General features: G+C 43.7%; 1 protein-coding gene and 1 long non-coding RNA gene across 2 annotated transcripts in view; both read left to right on the top strand.

Annotated features, from left to right (window-relative positions):
- Positions 1 to 20,115, top strand: part of LOC146079494 (uncharacterized) — a 28,307-nt gene extending 8,192 nt beyond the window's left edge. Inside the window, exons 3-4 of the long non-coding RNA XR_014474566.1 lie at positions 10,652 to 10,694; positions 18,751 to 20,115. This is a non-coding gene — a long non-coding RNA (uncharacterized LOC146079494). The remainder of the gene's footprint in view (positions 1 to 10,651; positions 10,695 to 18,750) is intronic.
- Positions 20,116 to 23,088: 2,973 nt separating this feature from the next.
- THOC1 (THO complex subunit 1) overlaps positions 23,089 to 23,533 on the top strand; it is a 36,478-nt gene continuing 36,033 nt past the window's right edge. The window contains exons 1-2 of the mRNA XM_083187545.1: positions 23,089 to 23,248; positions 23,460 to 23,533. Of these exons, the coding sequence (XP_083043671.1) occupies positions 23,201 to 23,248; positions 23,460 to 23,533 (122 nt within the window). The 5' untranslated portion in view covers positions 23,089 to 23,200. The remainder of the gene's footprint in view (positions 23,249 to 23,459) is intronic.

Raw genomic sequence — 23,533 nt, 5'->3', positions numbered from 1 at the left:
TAATCTTTCACATTTCGTTGATACACATCTACAGAAATTCGTCACTTCACTCCCCTCGCACATCAAAGACACAACACATATACTTAATAAAACTTTGGACATAACCTGGACACAAGGATGGGGATTCCTCACCCTTGATGTCCAGGCATTATATACTAACATCCCTCATGATAAAGGTGTAGAGGCCATTAATTATTATTTAAACACAGACAGTGAACTCTCCATAGAGAGGAAAACATTTATTCTGGATTCTATTCTTTTCATTCTCACTCACAATTTTTTTATTTTTGATGAGCACTTTTTTCTACAGCGCCTTGGGACGGCCATGGGGACCAGATTCGCACCTAGTTTTGCGAACCTCTATATGGGCCGCCTAGAGGAACAACTTATCTGGGGCGGCCCATTTGAGGAGAATCTGGTCCTCTATGGCCGTTTCATTGACGATCTATTTATTATTTGGAAAGGGGGTCACGATTTGGCACTAGATTTTGTTAACCACTTAAATTCTAACACATTTAATCTCACTTTTACTCACACTTTCAGTTACACTTCGGTGAACTTCCTGGATATTGCATTCTCCATTCATGACAACAGGCTGGTTTCCACAAATTATGTGAAACCAGTAGGAACCAGCAATTATCTCCACTATAAGAGTGGACACTATAAACCTTGGATCGATAATATTCCAAAAAATCAGCTGACGAGACTGCGTCGAAATTGCACCTTGGAGAGAGATTATAAGACCCAGGCACAACACATGCTTCAAAATTTCAAAAGACGGGATTATCCTGATAAATTATTACAGGAAGCCAGATGTCAGGTTGATAAAATTAACAGAGATACTCTTCTGCTCCCCAAAAAAACAATAAACAAAGACCCTAGTGTTGAAATTAATAATCTGGCATTTATTTCAAAATTTAATAATAAATCACATCAGATAAAGAAAATCCTACTGAGTAATTTTGAAATTTTGAGGCATGATAAAATTCTACAAGATCGATTTACAACACCAAAAATTACATTTAGACGTAATAGAAACTTAAAAGATTCAATTGCACCTAGTATGTTACCTACCTTGAAAAATAAACAGCAATCTTCTTGGCTGCAACCTAAACCTAATGGTACATTTCGATGCAATAAGAATATATGTCTAACCTGCAAATATATGGTCAATAAAAGAAATACTATAATATCCTCTTCAAATAATAAATCATTTGATATTAAACAATTTATGAATTGTGATTCATCCTATTGCGTATACGTGTTGGAGTGCTCGTGCAAACTCCAATACGTAGGACGCACAACTAGATCGATTAAAACAAGATTCAGAGAACATCGGAATAACATTCTAAAGAAGTTGTTGAATCACAGTATTCCTCGTCACTTTTTAGAGAAACATACAAGTGACCCAAGTAGTCTGACCTTAATGGGGGTAGAACACATTCTGAATACGAAAAGAGGGGGCGATAGATTTAGACGACTCTGTTTAGCTGAATCAGCCTGGATATTTAAATTAGATACCCTTAGCCCCAAGGGTTTAAATGAAGCCCTTGATTTTGCTGGCTTAGATTAAGTGGTCTGTAGGTGAATAATAAACCGTTATAGAATAGAATAGAATAGAATAGAATCAACTTTATTGGCCATGTGTGCTTGCGCACACTAGGAATTTTTTGTGGATATACAGTACAGCATCAGCAGGGATGAAAGGGGGGGGATTACATACTTTACATTGAGACATTACATGCGGGGAACACATACCCGCCAAGCAGCACAGCGCCTAGGCAGCCATCTGCGGCGCCACTGGTCGCTGCACCAGCTCGGGTAGGTAGCAGTAAAAGCAGGTACAGAACAGTATCACACAAGGAACACATACCCGCCGAGCTGCACAGCGCCTAGGCAGCCATCCGTGGCGCCACTGGTCGCTTCAGCAGCCAGGTAGATTACAATATAAGCAGGGACAGTATACTGGCACATAGAGAACATATACCCGCCAGGCTGCACAGCGCCTAGGCAGCCATCAGCGGCGCCACTGGTCGCTGCAGCAGCCTGGAAGGTAACAGCATGAGCAGAGGCATTTCAGTTAAAGCAGAGACAGTACAATTATCACAAGGGGGACAGGGGATAAGAGGATTACATGTGGCTGAGTGCACAGATCCGAGGCAGCCATTTGCGGCGCCATTTGCGGTGGGGGGGGGGTGGTGGGGGCGGGGGGAGAGGAGAGTCAGTGAGGCCTGGGGAGAGTCAGTGAGGCCGGGGGCTGGAGTTGGGCCCTCCCTGTGCTGAGTTCCATGCTGCCCGATAGTCTTTTTAGAAGGATGGGTGCCCTTTGGGTACCTGTGGTGGGGAGACAGGGATCTACCCATTCTGCGCAGTATGTGACAGGATGGGTTTGCAGATACCCCTCTCACCACCATAGATACCCCTATTTTCTGGAAAATCCCTTGAAAAGTATTTTGAAAATCTTTATGAGGATCCCTTTGGAAAATCTTTTGAAAATCTTTAAAAATTCGATTATAATAAATAAAAAATCTTTGTAAGAACCTCTACTTATGTAAATATACATCCCATAGGATTTAGCATTAAAATGGTTGGTGTAAAGGGTCGTTTCATTAACAAACTCTTCTATATTTCATAGAATTTTTGAGAACACAGAATATTACATCTGGGTATATAGTGGTAGCTAGATGAATGACCCATAGGGCTATACAAACTATCTAACTCTAATGTGTTGACACATATATGATATTTTTTATTATTTTCACTTTGATTCTATATGGAGTATTCCATATATGATAAAAATGTTGAAGAAATTCGGTTAAGATATAATCACCACCATAAGATTTATATGTATTGGTAACACGATGAACTGTGCCTGATTAATTGGAGCACGATATAATATATATGAGTTGGTGCCCTATATATGTATTTTACGTGTATATGGTTCTTTCCGATATAATGCGTTATATTAGTATTATTACTGTCCATTCTTATCTATATATTTTTAATTCTCCCTTTCTATACATTTATTATTATCATTACTGCATATCTATATATGCCTTTCGTCTTAATTATATTCTGTGAAGAATGATATTAATATGACTACTAATTGCGTTCCTATATAAAACTACTCCACTAGTAATCTCTCATCGCTTCATATAAAATGAAAAGACTTAACACAATCATCCTGAACAACGATATCAGTTAAAAGAAAAATCTCAAATTAAGTGACTATTAATGTATTTGTGTTGAAAATGTACCTTTAGATTGAATAAGATATAAATTATTGGACACACTGCTATAGCGTACTATTGACTAAGTTGATATGTTTACCTAGTTTCATGTATATGTACTTCGTTATTATATTTTTTAAGTTTACTTTATGATTAATTGGGCAATTGGAATTAAATAGGCCAATTAATGAATTAACTCAGGTTGCCAACCTATAAATAAGCACCTGGATTACAAGCAAGGTATCTGTCTTGAGAAAGTCTCCATTGGACCCAGGAGACGAAACGCGTTGACGTCACTTGATCTTAGACGCAGTTGGGCTACAAGCTGCCGCAGACGTGAGTGCTGCACCTGTCCAGCTCACTCCTACTCCGTCTACCCTGCCGGACTACTCACCCTGTACCCTGCCGGGTTCACATCTCCAACATCCTTCCCAGCGTCTGCACGAATTGGACGCTCCTGTTGCCGGAGGAATTGGCGCTGGCTGACGGCGCATTGCAGCGTCCCATACGAGAACTATTCCAGCCGCCCCACCGTTCAGGAGCAACCAGCTGACGATCTGTTGATTGGAGGGGTGAGATATAACTAGAGCCCTGCTCTGAAACCATACTTTCCCAATTACCGCAATCCCCGCCACTGCCCGGCTATCTGTATTTGGATGCGTGTGAAGTTACATGCTCAGTTCAACAAATCACGCAGTGTACCAATTACCCACTATTCTAATAACTTTATCTGGATATTTATCGAATATATTCACTACAGCACAATAAACTGTTTTGGACTTCCAGAAATTGCTGCTATATAAATCCATGTGAAAGCGGAGCGCCCAAACTAGACGTCTAGTTTTTACATTTAAAAAGCCATATTATATGGTCTCTAGTTCAAACAAGCCCATTATATTGTTTATTACTTTATTATTGATCTCATCCAATTATATGTTTTTATTTTTTTAGTTTTGCTTATTTCTATATATGTAATTATTTTTATACTGTGTACTACGTGATCTTCTATCTTTTATATATAAAATTAATACCATTTAAGCAGTGTGTCCTCCATTCATTTTCTCTGCACAGTTGTCTTGCAAAAGAGTGTCTAAATCTATCCATTAAACTGTCAGCAGCGCAGTTGCACACCTATTTTCTAGACCCAATTTTGCTATCTTCTATTGTGGGATAAGGCATCCCCACAGGTGTTGCATGCAGCAGCAGAACAGCTGATTAATTGAACACCACGGTGTGAATTTATTTTTCTTTACACAGCGCTGGGGACCTTGCTAAACTGAGATCTGGTAGTTTAACCACTCTCAGTAAGTAAGGAACCTCCTATACTGCATCATACAGTACCTAAATCATCCACAATCAAAAAGTACGTATGATGGATTTCTTACTGGTCTAAGAGGTGCCGCTTAGAAACATAACAGTTCAAATTACCTTGTTATTTTGGTCTCTTTTCATGGCATTTCGTTCTACTACTTTGCACTTGGAGAACACTGTGTGTCCTCTCAATCCTGTTAATTTTATTTTGGATCAATATAACGAAAAAACAACTAATAATACTGGGAATAGAGCTGCTAATAGGCCACAATAAACACACTCTTTCCGGAATCAGGATTTATTTAAAGAAGAAAAAAAGAAGTAAGAATAATAATAAGAATAATGTTTATAACATATGCCCAAAGCAGTAGCACTGAAGCTAGCTTTATTACTGAATCGCTCGACTCTTCATATGGGATAACAGTGGGGCCAATTCAGACCCATCCGTTACAGGCCGAATTCAGTCCCATCCCTGCAAACATAGGGAGTGAATGGCTTTGGCGAATTTCACACTCACAAAGTCCGATTGCTCCGGGAAGAGAGGGTGGGCAGGAGTATGCCCAGATTTTCATGGGCGTGCCCCCAAAAATGGTGGGTGTACCCATGAAAACGATGAGCGCACCCCTGTGAATACAGGCAGATTGATGCATGCTCAGGGCGGGCTGCTGATGTCACATGGCGTCAGCGCCCACCCCCAATTTGCCCATCTCTGGCCAAAACAAAAGTCAGTCTTGACTTTTATTTGCAAACGGAAGAGAAATCATTTGATGGTGAGTGACCATAAATTGATTTCTCTTCTGTTCGGCCGCATGCGAGTGGATGTGTATGCAAACACATGCTAGCGAGCACACTCTGGGCAGTGGGCCATCATTTACCTGTTCTCTTGACTGCAAGTATACACAGCCTAGCCAACAGGTCTGAATGAGGCCCGATGTTTTAAATCTGGACCTTTATGGCTGCAGAATGTGATGTGTGTGTTCAGGAGCAGTGTTTAATGTATAAAAGGGGTGTGGATCATAGGGTTGACAGGAATTATTGATAAAAAAGGAAAAATATATACCTGGAGCCAACCTGTAGCCAGTGGCCATTTTTACCTATGGGCTGCATGGCTGCAGCCCTCCCCCAGGTAAATTCCACCACTGTGTGGAGACAGATGCAGTCTGTGCAGAAGCCTGCACTGGCTTCACTGTGACTGGCAGTCACTTCCTAGTGGAAGTCTGACCTGCCAGTCACTTAAGGCAGTCCCATTGGGAGGGTTCTAGTCATGCACAGTACCGCGGACGATACTGCGCATGTGCTGGACACCGGTATTTAGCGGTTCTTTATTTAAAATACACAATCACAATAATCACATACAAACATATGAATACCCACAATAATATATATATATAATCAATTGTCCTGATGACGGGATATATCCCGAAACGCCATTGACATGCGCCAATAAACTATTTCTTGGTGAAGCCCCTGGAGTGACACATTCTTCCTATACTATACATATATATATATATATATATATATATATATATATATATATATATATATAAGATGAGCAAATAGCGGCACTCCCCAGACTGGATAAATGGTTAAAAATCCTTTATTAGCGCCCAAAGGCGTTTCGAGGTATCTCCGCCCGTCTTCAGGGACTTCAGGATAAAACAATGGCAATACATACAAGCCTATATACTATATATAGCAAACGTGATACAATCAAACAATTAAAATGGGCGTTCTCACCTGTCCGGCGTCGCCGCCCGCTCTGGGTAATCCATGTTGGATTCCCCCCGTCATGTTCAATACACGTAGGACAGCGGCACCGCACAGTGACGTCACCTCAGCCAGAATTCTCTGTTGCTAGACAGCTTGTAAACACTATAGGGATACATAAACAAATAGCGGCCATGATTATACTTATACAGAGATGTCGGTATGCATGATAATTAAAACACATTCCGGAGAAAACACCATATTCACAATTGAAACCATGAAAATGGGTCATTTATCAGGGATTTTTTCTCCCGCCAAAGTCAGTCACTTTGCACTAGGACAAGCTCGTACTCCCTTTTACTAAGCTAAAGTATATTAATAAACCACTCTAAGACATAATTTTAACTAGATCGGAGCATCTTCACAGTTTTCGTCATTTTCACAAAAAAAGTGAAACTTCAGGCCTCTTGCCAGAACAGAAGATGTTGACTCAGATCAAAAAGCTTTTGCACGTTTCTTATTCAGGTCAAGTCACAACTTTCCCACACTAGCCGATTTTGAATTTCTCAATTTCAGTTTTTTCACTCCACCCTACTGTATATAGAGTCCAATATAATGTGACATATGTCAAATTAACTTGGAAACTGATCCCTATTGGAGGGTTGGCCCTAAAGCAGTGGAGCCCACCAGGGATTTCCCCAGTACCCCTGTGGGCCAGTCCAACCATAATCCCAGATACCTATGCTACAATTAGTAGTTGACGTAAGCACAGTTTTCAGTGTTGGTTTGAAGCATTGCGTAGCTATGTAAGTCATTTATCTGGATCTGTGTGAGAACAGCAATGCATAACATAAAAAAAGAAAAATATGTTTGTTCAGGCCTCAAACATTCATTTATCACTTTCCACCTATGAATAATGCCTTTTAATTGAAGTACTTTCATTTTATTTTAGTTCCACTTTAAATTAGTTTTTCCTTCAAGGTCATTAAAGTTCTAAGCTGGCTGCAAGATTACAAAATAGAAAAAACTCCCTGGATATTTGTAGACTGTAAATTACAAGGCGATAGACCCGGCCTATTATCATTCTTCAGTTTAAGCTGCTTTCTTTTCCAAACAAGTGCTGAAATGTAATTTCATTGATTAATTCTCCTCATTTTATTCACATCAACCCACAAAGTACAAATGTTCTTTTATTTGATATATTAAGAGCTTTAAATCATGAAATCCTCAGTACTAGGATGATATGAAATCTTCCACTAAGGTAGCATGAAGTAAACAACATCTTAAATTCTAAAGAGTTGGACAAATTCTTGTGTGCACTAGGGACAGAGATCAAACGAAGGAACGCAAAAGATTTCATACATTTACTGTTTTTTGCAGCTTTCAAGTGCATTTGCCTGTGGTAAACACATTGTCCCTTATTCTGATTCACTCACAAAGGCAAATTCCTTCTCAAATGGACAAAACGATGTGCACTGCAGGGGGGGGGGGATGTAACATGTGCAGAGAGAGTTAGATTTGGGTGAGTTATTTTGTTTCTGTGCAGGGTAAAGTGTGAATGCTTTATTTTTATACTGCAATATAGATCTCAAGAGAAACCCCACCCAAGTCTAGATCTCTCTGCACAAGTTATCTCTGCCCCCCCCCCCCTCAGTGCACATGGTTTTGTCCATTTGAGAAGGAATTTGCCTTTGCAAGTGAACCAGAATAAGGGCCATTGTGCCCGATTCAGACCTGATCGCTGGGCTGTGGGGAAATTGAGATAACAAATTATCTGGAAGTGGCGCCTGATTGCTGGGCTGCGAGTGTTCGGAGCCCAGTGAGCAGGTGAACACCAACCCGCAGAGCTCCCCGCCCCTGTGCACGGCTGTGAATGTGTTTAATGTGTTTGCAGCCATGCACAGGGGAAAAATGAGACAATTTCCCCCGAGCTTGCAGTGCTGAGTAAGTGTAGATTTACTGAGCGCTGCAAAGGACGTGGGGAGAAGGAGGCTGCTGCTGATCTCAGCAGCCCTTTTTCCCAACAGCCGGGCAATGCCGGCATTTTCTGGGGCACTCCAATGCCCAGAACCTGTCAATCACCTTGAAGGATTTTGCTGGAAATGCGCTTAGTTCTGGCATAACTACAGAAATGTGGCACAGGAGACATTTTTCTGATGATTACTCCAGAGATATGGAGTTGGTACATTATTACTGAAGATGTTGTTGGAAGAACGGGGCATATAGTTGCAATGGGTGCAAGGTGTACTATAGATATTCATTTGTGTGTATCGACATCTGAGCTCATGCAATGAAGCCCAGCAGCTTTTTTTTATATATTACAAATTGATAGTGTGTAATTCTTGGATAGATATTACTTAGATGCCCATTGAAAGGTTTATGCTTGTTAACTACTGTATTTATATTTACTGTTCCTGACTGTCACTGTGTTCCGGACCATTATTTCTTGCTGTGTGCCCATTTAGTTTGTTTGCAGATATTTGGCCTCACTCATGTTTGTAAATAAAGCAACACAGCAAGCAACTGAGCTAAATGGGTCACGATGGAACACGAGCCTGGGTCCTACCCAGGTCTGTTGCATTCACATTGAACCCGGGTCTTACATTATTCAGAGGATGACCCGGGTTTAACCCTTCTTATAACCTAGTTGAAGTGCTGGGTTGCCTGACCAAGGTTATAAGGTTAGGTGCTTTCACACCGCACCTCAGCCTGGGACGTTACAGCAGGAACCCGGTTCCGACCCAGGTTATTTTGGCAATGTGAAAGGGGTTTTAGATTTGGATGGGGTGTGTTCAAACTGAAATGTAAACTGCAGTGTAATTAAAAAAAATATATCTGTCTACAGCCCCAAACACACAAGAATTTCAAAGATATCACTCAAAAGGGCCCTTCTAAATGATATCTTTTAAAAAAAAAAAAAAAAGTCTAGTGTGTACACTCAATATCATTAACAATATACATTACCGGGTATCGTGAATGACCGCCCCCTGGTCTGATGGATATGTAGGTCGATTTTGGCTATAGAGCCAACAACCCACATGGTCAGCGGGTCTCAGTGACATCACTGAATAATATAATTTACCAATAACATTCGGTGTGTACCCTCAATTTCTTTTGCCCAAGAGTTCAGAAGGAAACACTGCCAATATTGCGACTAGTTATCAATGTGTATGGGGCTTAACATGTGTGGGCTACATACAAAAGCAGCCAGTATTAACCCTGCACAGAAAAATATATATAAATGTATTTGCTCCCCTTTCACGGCAACATGGATTGTTCAAGGCAAAAAATGACTTGTCTTGTTTGCTTTACTTACGAACACAAATCAGGCTCATTGAACTAGAGTTTGACCAGACTTACCTGACCTCTATTTTCTTTGGTCAGTAGCAAGCTATACTTTTTAGTGATAATAGCTATGTGCAAAAGCCATAGTGGCCAGTGGCGTAACTAGCTTTTTTGCGCCCCCCCGCCGCATATTTTTTTGCCGCCCCCTCTCCCACTCCCCCTCCCCTCGGCGCCCCCCCATGCCCATACCTGCCCAGCCGCAGCCGCATCTCCGGTCACAGTCCCGTCTCTCTCGGCGCGCCGGCTCCTGCTGCTATAATGAAAAGGGACTCTTAGAAAATGGCTGCCCCCATACTGCAGACAGAAAACTGTCTGCAGTATGGCAGCAGCCATTTTCTAAGTGTCCCTTTTCATTATAGAAGCAGGAGCCAGCGCTGGGAGAGACAGGACTGTGCCGGCACGCAGGCAGGTACCAGCAGACAGCGGCGGGTAACTATAGCCCCGCAGACCCCCGGCGCCCAAACTTTCTCTGCGCCTCCCCGCCACCGCGGGGGCTGCGGAGCTATAGTTACACCAGTGATAGTGGCAAACAGGAATATCACATACCCTGCCCAAGTCAGTGACTACTGTGTGACATACTTTCTTTGTGCTACGGCAGCATCCAGTAAGGTAGACAAGAGTAAATCCTCCACTTAATAACAAAGCTAACTGAAAATAACAGAAGGTTACAGTATGCTGACATTAGATTTAGGGCCAGATGTATCAAGCTTCAAAAAGTGATAACGTTTAGTGATAAACCGCCAGCCAGTTAGCTCCTAATTGCCATGTTACAGACTGGATTTGAAAAATAACAGGTAGGAGCTGATTGGCTGGCTGTTTATCACTCTTCACTTTATCACTTATTGAAGCTTGATAGATCTGGCCCTTAGTCTCTTCTTTTTAATACTTTGATTAGAATTATTTGCAGTGCTGAAGAAATGTCCAACACTATTACATATTATTCAGAACAGCAACACTGCCACCTGCTGTTTATTCACTTACAGCCAACCAACATATATTGTACTGTAAATGTATATTTATTTATTAACAGTTTCTTTCTCCGTTGCGCTTTATAATAGGAGACAGTGATAAAACAAACTGGGAATTTACAGACAGTCAAAGGTACAGTATGAAGGCCCTGCATATTGTATTGTAATTACATTACAGCTTGATACAATTGAAATAACTTCTGTATAGTATATTTTATTATTGTCTATTTATTTTCCTTTAACATTTCCTTTACAGGGGCCCCTGAGTCAAGAGGGGGCCCACAGTGCACCCATTTTTTTTAATACTTACCCTCCAGGGTCTAGGGACGGTGGCAGAAGGGCTGAGTAAAAAGTCGGAAAAATGGCAGTAGCACCGGCTTCACGGAGATCTGCGGAAATCGCCGGAATAATGACTGCTTTAGGGCTCAGACTCTACTGCACTCTGCTACTCCCGCTAGAGATGAGGAGGCCAGCATGGAGGAGACTGCATTCATGTGCAGTGTGATTAGTGCCAATACACGACTAAAGGTGCTCATACACGTACCGATTATACAGTACGTTTTGTGCTAAAATAGCATCGCATCGCATGCGTTGTGCATGCGATGTGCGTGCGTGCGTGCGATGCGATCAAAACACAGTACAAAAAGTATGTGCAGCACATTCCGCTTGCTAGCATGTGATTGGATGTGTTCGCATACACATTCACTCGCATGCGGCCAGAATATAATGCCCCTTTCAGACCGCACTTTTTAACCGTTTCAAAATGGTTATATGTGCGGTCTGAAAGGTGCAGAACCGATATACCGTTTTAAAAAAAGCAGTTTTTTAAAACGGTTAAAATGGAGGGTCCTACCCGTTTCAGACCCGGTATTTTGGAACCAAAATCGGGTCTGAAACGGTATTTAGGACCCAACCAATAGGGCGTCCGCTCTGTGCATATCTAATGAGCGGACCAGTGTGTCATTAGATATGCACAGTCAAACCCAGGCGGCTAGCCCCTCCTGCACCCCCGCACTTCATTGCCCCCAGTCATACTCACATGTGTCCGCAGCTTGGTACCTCCAGGCAGATGGGGCAGCAGGAAGTCGGCGGAGGACAGGGCAGGAGAGTTCTTGTGGGAATGGTGCTGCCGGTGCTGGGACAAGGACACCAGGCTCTGGAACATGGTGGTGGCCGCACCGTCACCTCAGCGGCTGCAGCGGGACTCCTTCTGATGTCACCTGCGCAACACGCGTCACCATGGAGACCTTCCAGTACCCGGCTGGCCGAAATCTCCATCCAGGACCCGCCACTGACGAGGTATTGTATCCCATTCCCCCCCCCCCCCTAGGCATTTCAACCCCCTACCCCACCCCCTGGAGGCACCCCCACCCCCTGGAGGCACCCACTTCCCCAGAGGCACCCCGAGTTCTCACCCTTCCGGATAAACGGCACACTATCACACCATAAACCTGCTTTAAACCAGGTATTTTCATGCGATGTGAAAGGGCTCTGACCCGTTTTTAAAAACGTTTTAAATACCTGGTTTAAGCAGGTTTTGCGGTGTGAAAGCAGCATAAATCAGTTAATGATCGCTCACCATCATATGCTGTCTCTTCTGTTCGCTAATAAAAGTTAAGACAAATTATACAGGGCCTACACACTGAGGGGCCCATTTATAATTCAATATTTGCGGATAAATCCCAGATAACACCCATTTTCTGGGGTTAGCCGCAAATATGAATGTATCAGGAGAAAACACAATTCCGGGTCCTACCCAGGTCCGGTGCTTTCACATTGAACTCAGGTCGACCCGGGTTTAACCCTTCTTATAACCTGGGTTGAAGTGCTGGGTTGCCCGACCAAGGTTGTAAGGTTAGGTGCTTTCACACCGCACCTCAACCTGGGTCGTTACAAGCAGGAACCCGGGTCCGACCCAGGTTATTTTGGCAATGTGAAAGGGGTATTAAATTTTGGTGGGATCTCCAATCCCTAGTGCAATCCCTCCTGCACCGCCGCCGGCCACATCCCCAATGTATCAACATTGGGCAGCAGCGCTTCGCATCCCTGAGCTACCACCATTCTGAGATAGCGGGAACCCAATGTAGCCTACGGTCTACGGATTGTACTGCCGCAGGGACTGTGCGGTCAGTGGGGGATCACCGCTAACCGCACATGCGCGTCCCCCCCCCCCCTTGATAAATGGGCCCATGAGTGATTTCACAAAAGATATGGTCAGTGGCCACATCCACGAGTATGCTCATATCCTCATATTGAGCTACATGTAGAGATGACAAAGGACATCGCTAACCACCTGTGGGAGTGTGTATAGTTAACCATACATATATAGGGCATAAACACTGGACATTATACACCAATGTGTTGTTATTCCGCTTTTTTTTTTTTATATTCTCTAATGTGTGCAAGGGATAATGACTTAACATCTGTCATTAAATCTTTTGATGCAATGATCACTGATCATTGTATCAAAAGAACTGACTAAAGTTCAGGACTTTGCCTGTGCTGCACCCCTTCAGTGGACTGCACTCCCTTGCTCCATTAGACTCTCCCCGACCTTGCAAAGGTTCAAACAAGCACTGAAAACTCACCTATTCATCTGCTTCTGCTGCATAACTTAGTTCTGAGGCTTGTCCTCTGACCCCTGCCACATGCGTCTCTGCCTGCTTACATCCTGCTATCAACCCACCTCCCACCTGCTTGCACCTCATGTAATCTGTCTGTTGCCCCTTCCTACTAGATTGTAAGCTCTTCAGAGCAGGAACCTCTTCCCTCCTGTCGTCTAACCCTCTTCTCTTCACATTTCACTCACAGCTCTCCCATACTTACAGTACTGTTAACAACACTATCATCTCCCCCGTTCCCCAACTCCGCTGCCTGGGTGTCACTCTCGACTCCTCCCTCTCCTTTGCACCCCACATCCAAGCCCTTGCCCATTCTTGTCGGTTCCAGTTACGCAACATTGCTCAAATCAGGCCTTTTCTCTCACAGAGTGCAACTAAGCTTATCATCCACTCACTGGTCAGGTTTAAATCCTGCTATCTAGCCACCACCCACTTGCTTTCACCTCTTGTAATCTGCCTGCCTCCCCTTCCTTCTAGATTGTAAACTCCTCAGAGCAGGGCCCTCTTCCCTCCTGTTGTCAAAACCCTATTCTGTTCACATTTCACTCACAGCTTTTCCATATTCAAACACTCAGGGCCTTATTCTGATCTGAGCTCAGTACACATTTGTTCTTAAAATGGGCAAAACCATGTGTACTACAGGTGGGGCAGATGTAACATGTATAGAGAGAGTTAGGTTTGTGTGAGTTATTTTGTTTCTGTGCAGGGTAAATACTGGCTGCATTATTTTTACACTGCAATTTAGATTTCAGTTTCAGCACACCCCACCCAAATTTAATTCTCTTTGCACAGGTTACATCTGCTCCACCTTCAGTGCACATGGTTTTGCCCATTTTAAGAACAAATTTGTACTGAACTCAGATCAGAATAAGGCCCTGAGTGACCATCTTCGTCCACATATTCAACTCCATCATTGGCCTCAAGACTCTAGTTGTATGTTGATTGAGTCCTCACTTCTTGTATTTAAGTTGTAATGTGTATTGAACTGTAGCGCTCTTTATTTGTACTCTATTTTTGTTATTTTTTCAATGTAATGCCAAGTTTTGTCTCCCTGTATTGTTCCTTTGTACAACACTGCAAAACCCTTGTGGCGCCTTATAAATAAAATAATAAAAATAATACTCAAGGACTCAGTGTCCATCTTTGGCCACCAGTCCCTAGTTGTACGTTGATCAAGTCCTCACTACTTACATTTAAGCTGTAATGTGTATTGAACTGTGGCATTCATTTTACCTGTACTCTTCTGTTATTAATTTACTGTAATGTTTAGTTTTGTCTCCCTGTACTGTTCCTTTGTACGGCGCTGCGAAACACTTGTGGTGCCTTATAAATAATAATTGACTTTAAAAAAATGGTACTTGTTTCCTAGAACGGCCACAACGATTTAGATCGTTGTGGTCGTAAGATAAAAAATCGGATCGATCGCATCGCATGCGATTTGGTCGCATACGATGCGACCGATCCGATCGACCGATTTTTCACCCGATTTTTTTTTTTTTTCACCTGATTATTTTCAATTGCCCCCACAAATGTTACTAAGTGGGCTAGACCCCACGATAGACGTCAACCCGAAGCGTGGCGAGCGCAGCGAGCCCGCGAGGGGCGGCGGTGCGCGTCCTCCGACCTTTTCATTCCCCTACTATCCACTAGGGCGTGGAGTGAGAATAGAATAGTGTGGCGAGCGCAGCGAGCCACCGAGCCCGAAGCGTGGCGAGCGCAGCGAGCCCCGCGAGGGGACGCGTCTAACTTCACAGGTATACGCGTCCCCTCGCGGGGCTCGCTGCGCTCGCCACGCTTCGGGCTCGGTGGCTCGCTGCGCTCGCCACACTATTCTATTCTCACTCCACGCCCTAGTGGATAGTAGGGGAATGAAAAGGTCGGAGGACGCGCACCGCCGCCCCTCGCGGGCTCGCTGCGCTCGCCACGCTTCGGGTTGACGTCTATCGTGGGGTCATGGCGGGCACATAAAAAATGTGAAATGGGTCATATTGGCCCATTTCACCTTTTTTAACATTTTTCCCTATGTGAGATGGACTTAATCAAGTCCATCTCATCTTGTGCCATTATAATGGCACAAGACCGACAAGATCCTCCCGATTTCAATGTTAAAAGATTTTTTAACATTGAAGTCTATGGAAAAATCGGGTCAATCGGTCGGTCGCATCGCGGCCGATTTTAATTGGTCGCGACCGACCGATTGACCCGATTTCTGTCAATCAAAGTGAAAAAAGTGTAAAAAATCGGCCACATCGTGAGGATCGTGTCCCTTAATTAAGAGCCACGATCACTCACGATTGTGGCCGTTCTAGGAAACAAGTACCAAAACAATTATTCATATGATTTGCGCATTCACAAAAAAAATGCCAGAATTGCTGGGGGGTATGACCATCAAATGTTTACCAATCAATTGTGGCAAAATTTGGAATGCCATCATCAAATGGTAAAACTACCAAAAACCATGGTTGTGAAACATTGCAATGTGATGTCCAACCCAAATGTGTTCACAACTTTAGACTGAGTGCACACTTATCCTGGCCAATCGTCCAACTGGTCTGTCAATTGGTATGGTGTATGCACAAACAATACTTAAAATGTGATACACTGCCCCCACAGAAATAATTGCTTCACAGTTCACACCTACACTAATATATACATTTTTCTGGCTCATAACCAGTACTTTCTGTTAGGGATGTGCACCGGCCACTTTTTGGGTTTTGGGTTCTGATTACCTTGAGGTTTTGGGTTCTAATGGGTTTTGCCAAAACACCACAGTGTTTTGTGTTTGGATTTCTTGGGGTTTTTTTTTTTTTTTTTTGCTCCTACGCTATATTGACCTCAATCACATTTATTTCCACTCATTTCCAGTCTATTCTGAACACCTCACATCTCACAATATTGTTTTTAGGGCAAAAGATTGCACCGAGGTAGCTGGATAACTATGCTAAGCCACACAAGTGTGCGGCACAAACACGTGGCTCATGTAAGAGTGGCACTGCAGCAGTAGATATGGCAGTACTAGGCACCAGACAGGTAGATACGGCAGTACTAGGCACCAGACAGGTAGATAAGACAGTACTAGGCACAAGACAGGTAGATACGTCAGCAATACTAGTATTGTGCACCAGCAGAATTTATAATAATTCATTTTATTATTAGGTACTGCTTGGCAGTGGCACTCAGTGGCACACGTCAGTGCACCAGCAGCATGGAATTATTTTTTACAGTCCCACACAGCACAACTATTATTTTTTAATTAAATTAGATATAGCAGCCTAGTATGTAGTTGTACTACTAGGTAGTTACACTTAGGCAGTAACACTGCCAGTGGCAACAGTGGACTGAGTAAATAATACTGGCAACCTCTATTCACAGTATTCTGTGCAGGCAGCACCAGTGGACTATATATAATTCAATTAATTAAGCATTAATAATATAGCAGCCTAGTAGGTAGAGAAAATAAACTACTAGGTAGGTAGGTAGGTAGGTAGGCAGGCAGGCAGTAGCACTGCCAGTGGTCACCACAAAAGGTAGTTATATTACACACCACCAGTAGCTTTATGCAGTGCACCAGCAGAATTTATAATTATTCATTTTATTATTAGGTACTGCTTGGCAGTGGCACTCAGTGGCACATGTCAGTGCACCAGCAGCATGGAATTATTTTTTACAGTCCCACACAGCACAAGTATTATTTTTTAATGAAATTAGATATAGCAGCCTAGTATGTACTAGGTAGGTACACTAGGTAGGCAGCAGCACTGCCAGTGGCAACAGTGGACTGAGTAACTAAATAATACTGGCAGATTAAGTGCAGGCAGCACCAGTGGACTATATATAATATAATTAATTATTCATATAATATATAGTGTTCCTTCTAGGAACCAAACAGGGCAGGGCGCTGGTGGGGCGGACCGGGCACTGGAGGGGCGGACCGGGCACGCCGCGTCACATATGGGGGCGTGCCTGGACACTGCGTCACAAATGGGGGCGTGCCTGGACCGGCGCGGCACAAATGGGGGAGTGCCCGGGCCGCCGAGTCACTGAATGGGGCGTGCTCGGGCCTCCGCATCACTGAATGGGGCTTGCCCGGCACTGAGAACGTCCCCGAACTTCCGGGAAAGCGCCGTGCACCGCAATCTATGGCGGCGCTGGGCTTCACCGGTGCACTCCGGCGGGACAGGCAGCAGGCTGTTTTAGTGGGGCGCTGCTAGAGGGGCAGGGCGCATTCTGCCCTTTAAAAATCGGGCAGGGCGCAGCGCCCCGCTAAAACAGCCTAGCGGGAACACTAATATATATTACAGCACAGCACCAGAGGTAGGCCCCAGCACAGAGGAGACAGTAGTACTACAGGTACACAGTTAGACTGTCCTCCTTGCTAGGGAGAGCCCACCCTAAGCAGAGAGGAGAACAGAGTACACAGCAGCACTGAGGGCGACAGCCCCAGCGAATAAAATAATTACAGCACAGCACACCAGAGGTAGACTGCACAGAGGAGACAGTAGTACTACAAGTACACAGTTAGACTACATAGCAGCACTGAGGAGGTTATTCTGGTTGGTGCGGAACTTTCCGAATTATTTCGGAGCTGACCGAACGCCACGCTGTGCGGACATTGTAAGAACAAACGCCCACAGGTCCACCGCATTCGGACGGACTCACTCTCTAAGAAGAGGGTGTGTTTTCGGACAACATCCAAACCGTGCGTGTGCGGTGGCCACACAAAGATTCTGCATGGTCTTACAGCGTCAGAACGTACGGGAACCTGGCCGTACGCACCGATGCGGTGAATTTCCGCAAAACTCACGACTATTATCTGAACTCATACATCTGCCACATGACACACTTATGCAATTAGGCAACCTCATAAAAAAGGGTTTGTTTGTAATTGTAACAAATTAAATCCTAATTGATACTTAAACACATTACTACCACTTTACATTAACCCTTACATCATGTGAAGTGCTATTCATTCATTGTTGCCCCTTTACCTAGGTTTTATGTATGCATATTATATAGTAATTGCACGTAAAATGCAATATTCTATAATGTGCTAATTATTACTAACACATACTAAAGCAAACTTACCAACAGTTATAAACACAGTGTGTGTGTGTGTATTTTGTTTTTAGGATAATGTTATTTGGTCTACAATTATAGTACATTTGTGTATTGCAAGGATGTGCACACTACAATAACATACATCTATATACAGTATTTACCTTTTGCAAGTGAAAAATATTGTAAACAATTTACACATATAGGGTGAGATTTAATAGGATGAGAGATACAGAAAGTGAGAGATTTGGGAAGAAATCTCCAGTTTTTTTAAAGCGGCAATCATTTACACTGCAAAACCAGTTTGATTTTGCAGTGTAAATGATTGCCGCTTTAAAAAAACTGGCGATTTCTTCCAAAATCTCTCACTTTCTGCATCTCTCATCCTATTAAATCTCACCCATACTGTTTAATGTCAAAAAAACACACAGACAACTTCTAACTGTCACCAAACATTTATTTTTACAACAATTTTTTATGAAAATGGTTAAATAATTTTTTTTTTTTTTAAAGGAGCAGGTCTGTTAGGTCCTGGAGGTCGGCCACCAAGAGCTGCAGGTGCTCCCTCATTCATAGGAGGGCCCCATGGACTCCCTCATCTACTTGGCTAGGGTAATCTGTGGGCATGTTAAAGGGGGTACAAAATTACTATTGCTATTCAGGAATACATTTAACATAGTGATACATGAATCCAATAAATTCAAGTTTACATCTATATATAGATATATATGACACACACACACATACATACATACATACATGCATACATACCACATGAAAAGCCTGTTTTTGTCCCTCTACCCTTTACTCTGTAGGAGACCTCACAGTCATAGTTTTCCCTCTGAATCCCAACCCACCCATGACTAAGCTGCTGCTGATTTTGTCCTTGGATATGAGAAGCATGTAATGAGCTCCACCAATCACAACTCATCAAAAACCTCTCAGCCTCTGTTCTCTGCTGCATCGTGTCATGGGACTTAGTCAACTCTCAGGAATTCACAGTACACTTGTGCAATCACAGATGGCTTGGCTGCTGATGTTCTGCTCCATTAATCATTGTCATATTGCCAGTTAGGTGAAGCTGCAGCACTAAACCACTCCCATGCACAAAAACATTATTAAGTCAAAATCAACCAACATATATTCAAAAAAACATGCCAACACAAACATGCCAACATGGAACACCATCCCCCCCTTCCACATCATCTGCTCCACCATCACAACGTGGCCGTGGGCGAGGAGCTGCTGCACGTGGCAAGGCCCCTACCAGGGCCAAACGGTCACGAAAGTGAACTGGGCTCCGCATTAATCTCCACCCTTATGGCTTCCCAAATCTTTAATTTTGCTGTGTGTATCAACCTAATGTGTGCAACCCAATCCCGTGCAAAAGGTACACTAATTTGTGGTTCCTTCGGTTGGAATGTTTTGGTTGGTTCCCCTGTTGCCCTCTTTCGGCTACCATTACTGTGTGCTGTTCTTGAAGTGTTGGTCATATACTTTTGTTGTGAAGCCACCTGATGTGTTCCTAATGATTCTGCTGTGGCTATGTATGAAATGGCAAAAATGTTATACATTTTTTATTTTTTGTTTGCAAATTATTTGTATATTCCCTTTCTTTTTTGGCATGTGGCAAATAACATGCAAGAAAATTCATATGTTTTCCACCAATTTAATAAATGTTCTTTTTACCCCCAAATGTGTGGTGTTATTGCTGAATGTAAAAGTGACATGTAAAATTATATTATTGGTAGCAATTTCTGTCCATTGCTTGCAGTGTAAATGTGGGTAAAATAGCAAACATGCAGTGGTGTTTTAGCTTATATTTGTGTATTTAGTAATGGTCCATTTAGGCAGCAATGCTTCCAATTGAAGCAATGAAAAGAGTGTAATTAATGACAAATGAGTAGGGGAGTGGATTGTATTGTGTTCAGCTGACAGTGCTTCAGGTGCGGGCGTACTAATTGGGCGAACCGAATGCCTAGCACATGAACAAGTGGTCTCCGCAAAGTGAAACTTGCTTATGAAGTCTGCATATTTCATGCGTGTTGGTTCGTTTGCAGTCGGTGTGCTGTCCGAATGCACGCCTACCACAGTTAATGCACTCCCTCGTGTACGCCCATATTTACACCCAGTTTTTCCCACTTTGAAACCACACCCTTGTGTAAGTCCGAATGACGCCCATATTATGCCCATATTTCCAGAGTCAATTCGGTGGACATTTCTATACGGTATTAGTGAGAACGAGTACGGAGACCATGCGTGGCACATGCGCATAGTGTTGCCTACGCATGCGCAGAAGGCTAAAAAAGCGCCCTCCGAAATAATTCAGAAATTACCACACCAAGCAGAATAAGGCCCTGAGAGACAGCCCCAGCGAATAAAAAATATTGCGTTCAAGGTCAAGCTCAAGTTTAAGCCCCAGCAGCAGCACCAACACACCCTCTCCCAACCCACTACTAGACTGGAGTGAAGATGGCGGGCGCAGCAGCCACTATTTAAAACCCCGCAAAATCCGGCGCCGGGAGATGACGTTCTGACCACGCAGACGGACCCGAGTCAGGCGGGAATTTCCGAGCACTGCTCGGAACCGGGCTCGGAATGATGACGTTCGTGGGGGCTCGGATCTCTGGAATCCGTGTCTGCACATCTCTTCTTTCTGTTAACCCCAATATCACAAGTCATATTTTCTCTGTATCTATTTCAGTGTGCCAGATTCCACATCAGTTCTCTGTGCATTGTATATGTCCCTCTACACCTGCTTCTCACACTACCTATCCTAATTCTGTACTTATTTTTTTTTCTCTATTTTGACACTATCTTTATGAACTACACTGTTGTACCAGAGCCATGGTTCCTCAATCCTGTGGTATACCTATTCACGTACCTCCCAACATGACCCTCGCCAGGAGGGACACATTGCTCTGTTTCTGGACTTCTCTCAATTTATGATTACCATCACCTGTGGTGAAACACCTTTCTTGTCCATTAACCTGTTTAAAACAGGTGATGGCAATCATTAATTAAAAGGAAAGTCCAGAAATAGAGCATTCTGTCCCTCCTGGAGAGGGTCATGTTGGGAGGTATGTATTCACTCTGCATGCTTTCTGCCCCCTAGCAGCATACTTCCCAACATGACAGGACACAATGCACTGCTCCTGGACTTCCCTCTTAATGTAGGATTGCCAGCACCTGTTTTTGAACAGGTTAACTAATAAGAAAGGTGTTTCACCACAAGTGATGGCAATCATACATTAAGAGGAAAGTGCATTAGCAGAGCAATGTGTCCCTCCTGGAGATGGTCATGTTGGGAGGTATATATCAGGGTGTGTTGCGACATGGGCTATAGTGCGGGGCTGCTAGGGGTCAAAGGTGCAGGTGGAGGGGGAGAGGAGGGAGATGAATACTTTGTAGTGATGGCTATTGTTGCCTTTGCCATCGATGGTTGCCATTGATGGCAAAAGTGCAACTGACCATCAATAGTGTATAAATATTCATGGACAACCTTCAATGTTTTTATATATCGATGGTCATCCATTTTCTTTGATTGATTGGCCTGTAAGCCAATCAAAATGCGGGGGCGGTGCTTTGCGGGTGCCGGGGGCGGAGCTATGCTCTGTGTCCCGACACCTTGGGAAAAAAGCAAAAACAAAACTATTCGTTTTAAGCTTGACATCGATGGTGGGAAACCATCTGGTTCTCCCCCATCGATGGCAAAACTATTCAACATCGGCCATAAACCATCGATGATTTATAATCATCGATGGTCAATGGCCATCCCTACTACTTTGTGCATTCTCTCTACCTGCTGCCTCATGTCCTGACCATCCCAGCCATCCTCACTTCTTGCCTCAGGTCTCCTTACCTGCACCCCATGTCACCTATTTGTCATCCCCTCCTTCTAGATTGTGAGTTCCTTAGAGCAGGGCCCTCTTCCCTCCTGTTCTCACAGCACCCTGCTTGCATTTCAATTACAGCTCTCTTACTCACCTACACGATCTATACCTGTATCTCTTCTTACTCACCTCCCTATATCTTAGCTGTATTGTGTACTTAAGCCCCATACACACGGGGGGGAGATATATTGCTCAGGAATATATTGCTAGCAATATATTCCTGAGCAATATATTGCCCAGTGTCTCCTTTGCATCAGAGACCAGAGATGGTAGCTGATGAAAAGGAACCTCTGCTGGGGGAGCCGCAGAGGTAATTAGCTGGTCGCAGGAGCAATGGGACAGAAAACGGGAGTGCGCACCCGGCGATTTATCCCTGGTGCGCACTCCAATCACTGGCAATATGATCGCCTGCGACCATATTCCCAGCGATTATAGCCCCTATCGCCCCGTGTGTACACAGCATCAGTTTTGTGCTCTGTTTTAATCTTCTGTCACTGTTATGTCTAGTTCTGTTTACCCTGTACTGTTCTAATGTGTTCTATATATATGTTCTTATAAATAAAAATGTAATAATATTTGTTATATTGGCAGCCTTGATTATTTATCTGTACATGCGAGAAGATAAATGACAGTAACTAGGATATACCAATAACCAGGAAGCTTTCCCAGCCATTTCTTACGTAATACCCGAGCAGCACAGGGAGTCCCAGGACTAAACTTCGGCTTCCCACCTACAATGTACCGTGCCTTCTATCATCTAGACTTCCTCTGTCTGCTCTGGTTCCTGTTTTTACCCATACCACTGAACTGCTGTACCTACTGACACTAGCTCTCTATAGTAGCATTCCAGTTTCCAAGGCGATCAGAGGTACCGCCAAGCAGCATAGAGTAACAGTACAGTGCGGCTAGAGCGGCCCGCACTTGCCTAAAATATTATTGTCACTGCTGAATAGACGCTGCTAGATCCCAGTGACGCGCGATGCTTCAGGAGGAGGAACCCTGGATGTAATCGCTTACTCCGACCTCAGTCGTCATCAGGATGCGACGCGTTGATTGATTCTCGCTAAAATATGTCTCCTCCGCTGTTCAGCCTTCCGGAGGCCAGGAGTAAGCTAACGGTGAGATACGCCTGTCTCCGGAGCACATGCTCTTCGTGCCCTTGTTTTCATACCTGTACTTTGCCTTCCCGTATATGTATGTACGTACAGCGTTATTGCCTGGCTACTCATTGCTGGTCCCCCGCTGTCGCTGCTCTGAGAGTTGTTATACACTGTATTGTATTGTATTGGCTGCCTGTACTTATTACTGTTACTCTCCTTCTCCCCGCAGAATGCTACCCAGGAAGCTGTGACCAGCAAGAACGTAAAGCAATTGTTGAATGTGTTTAGCCAGGTGCCAGGAAG

The sequence above is a fragment of the Crinia signifera genome, chromosome 5 (assembly GCF_055691185.1).
Source record: "Crinia signifera chromosome 5, ASM5569118v1, whole genome shotgun sequence".
NCBI classification, from domain to species: Eukaryota; Metazoa; Chordata; class Amphibia; order Anura; family Myobatrachidae; genus Crinia; species Crinia signifera.
Note: the sequence above shows the minus strand (reverse complement) of the source record. Positions and strands in the feature narration are given on the sequence as shown.